Source organism: Papaver somniferum, chromosome 8 (genome assembly GCF_003573695.1).
Source record: "Papaver somniferum cultivar HN1 chromosome 8, ASM357369v1, whole genome shotgun sequence".
Classification (NCBI taxonomy): Eukaryota; Viridiplantae; Streptophyta; class Magnoliopsida; order Ranunculales; family Papaveraceae; genus Papaver; species Papaver somniferum.
The window spans coordinates 4,818,757-4,825,157 of NC_039365.1; the positions used below are offsets into that span (position 1 = coordinate 4,818,757).

The following is a 6,401-nucleotide window of genomic DNA, read 5'->3' on the forward strand; positions in this document are numbered from 1 at the left end:
GTCATGCTGCAGAAGTTTGGCATGTGTAGAATCCATGTTAGTCATCCCCGTCTGTAATGACCCGTCCCTCCACCGATATTGTCCCCACTTAGCCACTGCGGTTATCCGGCAGTGTGGGGATTTCAACGCGCACCACTGCGGTTATCCGGCGGTGTATGAATTTTATCGGGCAGTATTCAGAGGTCCTACACGTCCTACCCACAGCAATGACAACAACTTTTTCCAGAATAGAATGAGAGAGAACCTGCTTTCTATTATACTATGTACTTCTTTATATAGGATTTTCCCAAAACCCTTATGTTCATGACATCATTCCACATGTCATAGAAGTTCCCTTATTTACGATTATTGTCATTCCGTCTATTGTCACCTTCAACTTCTCCATAAATCCCTTTCTTGTCTTCTCCATTCTATGGACATATGTCTTATTGGATTTGAGCTTTAGTCCCCAAGTCCGATATGTTCTATGGTGGGTTTATCCTTCCTTTGGGGACTCCTTACCCTTTCTAAAGGGTAATTATTTTCATCTATCAACAGGTAGGAACTTCCCATGAGGTCATCCGTCCCAGGATTACTCTCGCCCGAGCGCTCTTAACTACAGAGCTTTCTGCCAACTCTGGAGCCAATTGTGCTGAAAATTCCTCGTTGCTAGCAAAGAAAAAAACATTAATTATATTCCATTTACCCCTACCTACCGAATCTGGGTATTAGAATACCACCACCTTAAATTATAGATGTCCTCGGATCCGGAATATATTCAAACAACCCAGATCTTTGACGTTCACTACCCTCATAAGACCAGTACCTGGCACCACCAATCAGCATACTCTCTCACCCTTCTGGAGGTGACCCGTCGTCGGATCTGATACTATTAGTAAAGACCTGACCTTGGGTCCTGGACCAACCACATCTAGCGTACCTTCCCACCTATAAGCACGTGACCCGTCATCGACTCTGATACCATTAGTAAAGACAAAACCCTCCACTGAGATTGTGCCCACTTACCCACTGTGGTTATCCGGTAGTATGAGGTTTTCAACAGGTATTCTTGCGATAATCCAATAGCAACTTACCAGGAGGTCAACCATCCCTGGATTACTCTCATCCAAGAATACTTAACTGCGCAGTTTTCTGCCAACTCTGGAGCCAATTGTGCTCAAACAACATCGGTGTTAGGAAAGGAAAAACCATTACTTATATTCCATTCGGAGAACCAAAACCGAGGTATTACAATATCACCACCTTAAATGGGATCCTTCCTCGGCTCCATAGTATATTTTCAAGCCCAGGTCTTCGACTTTCCCTACAACTCATGACACAACAACCTGTACTAAACTGTCTCCACTGATTTCTCTATTTCCCATATTTCTTCCAAAAACCCCAACTCCAATTTACAGCATCATCAACTTCCTTCTTCTTCCGGAGCTCAAACAACAACATTATCATCACATTCTCCATCAATTCAACAAGATACTAAGTTTATTACGGCTTATTCACACATAATTGAAGACTAATTCTCTGGAGAAAGAACCGAAAAAAGAGAAAGGAGAAGAACATAGAAAAAGTACGAAAATAAAAAGATAAGAGAATTGTTTGCTCTTCAACTAGAAATTGGGTATAAACAAAATTGAATTTTGACATGGCACATAAAATTGAATAAGAGAAGCCGAACGATAATACTATTATCTAAAATGAGAGGATGTCGGGAGTAGATGCCTTGGTTGCCTTTAAAACGTACGCCTGCAAACTTACTGTTGTACCTTCCTCCCAATTAGATGTTTTGTTCTCAGTTTGGTACCAGAATGACGAGTTCAGGTAGTCTATTTGGCATAACTTTTCGAAATATATCCAATGGTACTAGTTTCATTTCCAGATTATTGTTTGATTAATTTCTACAAATTAATGTTCATATATAGTCAATCTAGTCATTAACGGCTAAATCGTCTTTTTGACCGGTCAAATAGCGTTGACAAGCTAACGGGTCTCTACAAAATCAGTATCACTGACACGCAAATATCTCATATTTATCATAATCAATGGTTACGGGTACCATAATACCGTTACCTAATACAAGTCGTGCCTTAGTGTAGAATTAAAATAAACAAAAACAATTACGAAAACTGACATCAGAAAGAAATTTATAATTTACGGACGAAAAATAAAAGATGATTGTACTGAGGAGAAGAAGTTCTATTGCTTTTAATTAAAAACTACGCTACACGTGGGTTAAAAGTAAATAGTTTAAAATTTACATCAACTAATTATAAATGCAATTTGAAATCAGAATGATATAAACGGACTAAAAAAGCGTTAAGCGGGCTAGAATACTTGATACAAGTGGGCCAAAACTATTTTTTTTATAATAATGTTGAACCCGAAACAAGGATGAGATACAGAACATCTCATCCTGAACATGTAGAGAATAATAATGTTGGTTTGCCGGATTCCATATGTCTCGATTTCTCAGGGCTTCAAATTTCTCTAACATCTCAATTTGAATAATAATGTTGGTTAGCCCCTAGCTAGGTCGTCCTGAACATGTAGAGAATAATAATGTTGGTTTGCCAGATTCCATATGTCTCGATTTTTCGGGGCTTCAATTTTCCCTAACATCTCAATTTGAATACCAAATTGGTTCTTTTTTTTTCTCGTTTTTGTTCACTATTTCCTTCGTCTTCGACCATCACTTATATATTAGGATCCTTGGTAATTTGCGCTAACACATGAAAGATATATGAGGAACAATAATAATGTGATTGCACATCTGCACACATATAAAATGAGTAAAGCAAAATATATTTTGGATGGAACGATCATTTGTACAAGGAAAAGAACTGAAGGCCCAGCAGGTCTCTGTCAAAGCAAGGAAGGCCAAAAATTGAAGCTCATGACAACATAAGCACTGGATTTCATCATTTTTGCATCACAGGGAAAGTAATTGGCCACCTGAAGGCTACCTTTAATCTTCTTAGGGCTATCAAGACTCGCCACCTTATACGAACCGTGCCTTGCTCTGGAACATGAAAATCATCGATTGACATTTGAGTTGACTATGGTCTTTGCCAGGTGTTGCTCATATGAATTACAAGACTATGCAAAACTAGAAACAAATCGAAAAAGAGAAGAATAAAATTTATCAGAAAAATTCTAGGGTTTTTGGAGGTAAAACCAAATCAAATCGAATGGCATCTCTAAATTGGATTTCAGTTACTCTGGTTTTTGCGTTTCTCGTTTCTCTCTCAAGCTTTGTTGCTGAAAGGTATCATCTCATCTCTTCTCTGACTGAATTGTGATTATAAAACTGGTTTTCTCAATAGATTTTGCCCTAATTTTGTTAAATTTTGATGAAAAAAATACTCAAATGAACATGTAAAATTGTCTCACGGAAGAACTTAACCTAGAAACAGTTTTATTGGTTACTTGGAATTCGAATAGGTTTTAATCGTAATGTCGAAAAGAGTGGTTTTATCTCGTTGTTGTGTGACTACCTTGAACTGTGCTCGGTGAAAATTTTGCTTATCATTGTTATTTGGAGGTTTATATCAGTTGTTGAATGTATTGAGAACCTTTAGTTGGATATGTGTGAGCAAAATTGGGATATTTGTTGGCTAATGGTATGGAATTCTGTACTAAGTCTGTGTAATCGTGTTGTTTATCTAGTTATAGAAAGGAATTGAGACCAAAGGATGTGGTGAAACAAGAAGAAACTGCCATAGAAGCAGTCACATCAATTCAACCATACAGAATTGATCCCTCTCGTGTTATCCAACTCTCTTGGCAGCCAAGGTCAGGTACCTTGAAAATTTTCTCTGAGTGAATGAAAGCGTATTTTGGATTTGACCTTAATATTAGGATACGATGTCAATGTTTACCCACTAACTAAATGGTTCAGTTTTTATGTTTTTGTTCGACTACCAGCTTGACATCATTTTTCTGGTGGCAGGGTCTTTTTGTATCAAGGCTTTCTCTCAGACGAGGAGTGTGATCACCTAATTTCTTCGGTAATTCCTTGGTGAGTCTTTAGTTATATATCCATTGTGGTTTCTGACCTCAAACTTTCTTGTTTGCTCTCAGGCTCACAGCCAGCTAGAAAATCACAAGGAAGAAATTCCAGGGACACCCATCGTTATGGAACAAGTAAGTTCCTATTTCAAGCTTATGGTTAGCTTATATGCACTATGAGTGTTGGAATTCTATACTTCTAATCCCTTTGGTAACAACAGTGGAATAAGAAAATCAATGGAAGCAAAGGACTATCTATTTACATTGTTGTCGACTGTCTTAGCCCAAAATCAAAATGAGTTCCTAATTTGGTTCCCTCCTTTAATAAAAGATAAATGATAGGATATATTTGTGTGTCAAATGGATTTTACATTGAAGGGCAGTGAAAATTTAGGAATCTTGAAATTCACATCATTCTTCATGGTCCCTTTCTTTTCTATTTATGAGTTTCTTATTCAAATGAATGAGATCTGTCACACCTTTTGATTGACATATTTGTAATGTCAGGACGTTGTTGTGACAAGGATTGAGGATCGAATCTCAGATTGGACTTTTTTACCGAAAGGTATATTTCCTAAAGGCCGCCCTTGATATGTAGTTCTCCTTGATATGCATTTCTAATTTGCCGTTACTCTCCATCTCCAGAGAACAGTGATCATTTGCAGATTTTCCGTTATGGGCCTGAGAATACGAGCCAGTTCCACAACTATCATGGTGATAAAGATGGAGATGGGGGGGCTTCATTGATGGCAACGGTGGTCTTGTATCTATCAAATGTCAACCGGGGTGGTGAGATTCTCTTTCTTGAATCAGAGGTGAGTGGGTAAGTGAGATACTGAAAACTGATTGAATGATGCAATAATTTGACTCATTACATATACACTAAGAGTGATTTTGCTGCACCATAAATAACCGAAGGGATGAATTAATCATTATTGTTGAAAGCTTTGTGTGGTGTCTCTTACGCACTTTTAATCGAGTGAACTAAGCATACATCATTTAACAATCCCGAGATTTGCTTTTGCTGACTCACCTACAAGTGGACGAACATAATTTCTTTTGTCAGTTAGTGCGCTACTATGGCATAGTGCTATTTCCTCCTAGGCTCCACCATTTCACAGTACCATCAATTTTGTTGCTGCAAAATCATCATATCATTGCAATACCCTGTTACTCCGTTAACTAACCAAACATGTGTTTCTTGCTCTACAGCTCAAGAACACACAAGTCAAGGACGAAACATGGTCTGATTGTGCAAGAAAAGGATATGCAGTAAAACCCGTGAAAGGAAATGCACTCTTATTCTTCCATCTGCACGTTAACACCTCAGTGGATGATAAAAGTTCACATTCTAGATGCCCTATCCTCGAAGGAGAAAAATGGTGTGCAACGAAAACTTTCCATGTGAGAGCCATTGATGCAAACAATGTGCCATTGGAATCTGACGGTAGTGACTGCACTGATGAAGAGGACAGTTGTCCCAAGTGGGCTGCAATGGGTGAATGTCAGAGGAATCCTGTGTACATGGTAGGAACCCCTGATTACTATGGCTCATGCAGGAAAAGTTGTAATGCATGTCAATCATGAACACGCATGATTAGTGTATTCTGCATTAATCACCCACGTCCATGATGCGTAATGATCAGGTTTGCATTGTTGACAGTGTATATCCTCTTTGTCCAGTTTTTTTTTTTTCTCCTTCTTGACTATTTACAATGAGGTGAAAAGAATCCGAGGAAAACTCACCAACGAACTATCTTCATGGTTGACATGAGAAAAGGGTAAAAGTCTATGACATAGGTCAACCTATATATCTAATGTTTTCCCATGAGAATTCCATATCTGAGTATTTGTAAATTGCAAGGATTGGTCTGAAATCCAAATTTTGCCTTCTTGATTCCCCAAGGTAATTTTTGAGACTCAATTATGAATCTTACTGCTACTACAGTCTTGTGGTGGGAATTTAGAATCCAATGCTCACTTTATAGACAACCTTTTGAACTTAAATATTGGGAAAAGTACACTATGAAAATTAGTGTAATTAAGTTTGGATTTTTACTGTGTTCACGTGATTAAGAAATCTTTGTTGGAATTGTAAAACTCATACTCGTCGAAACGTGTTATAACAGGTCATCACCGGTGATCATCCATGGTCATGGCTGTGACCCATTTTGGGAACCTTGATTTTTACTCCCATAATGGATGGGAACTGGGACACATGCTTAAGGTCGTCTTGCTCTAGGCTTAACACATGCCTAGTAGCCTAAAATGGTCTAATCACCACTAATGATACGACATAATGAGGGATAGCCACTGTCCCTAAACAAGAAAAAATCTGATTTCAAAAAACTTTTCTTTTTGTTTTAATCAAAGCTAGTGTTTTTAGGGTTCAACAACCG

At 38.1% G+C, this 6,401-nt stretch overlaps 1 protein-coding gene across 1 annotated transcript; it reads left to right on the plus strand.

Moving 5' to 3' along the window:
• Window positions 1–3,050: 3,050 nt before the first annotated feature.
• Window positions 3,051–5,926, plus strand: LOC113301881 (probable prolyl 4-hydroxylase 12). Its single transcript, XM_026550722.1, has 7 exons — window positions 3,051–3,259; window positions 3,661–3,786; window positions 3,944–4,001; window positions 4,075–4,137; window positions 4,510–4,567; window positions 4,648–4,817; window positions 5,215–5,926. Exons 1-7 carry the CDS (start codon window positions 3,183–3,185, stop codon window positions 5,587–5,589), a joined length of 927 nt encoding a protein of 308 aa, XP_026406507.1. The 5' UTR covers window positions 3,051–3,182; the 3' UTR covers window positions 5,590–5,926.
• The last annotated feature ends 475 nt before the right edge of the window (window positions 5,927–6,401 follow it).

What these genes read in the sequence shown, in the direction of transcription:
- LOC113301881 (XM_026550722.1), top strand. Translation starts at nt 3,183, where the DNA reads ATGGCATCTCTAAATTGGATTTCAGTTACTCTGGTTTTTGCGTTTCTC. An exon ending in GTGATCACCTAATTTCTTCG is followed by an intron (nt 4,002 to 4,074) that starts GTAATTCCTTGG and finishes GTTTGCTCTCAG; the next exon opens with GCTCACAGCCAGCTAGAAAA. An exon ending in TTGGACTTTTTTACCGAAAG is followed by an intron (nt 4,568 to 4,647) that starts GTATATTTCCTA and finishes CTCCATCTCCAG; the next exon opens with AGAACAGTGATCATTTGCAG.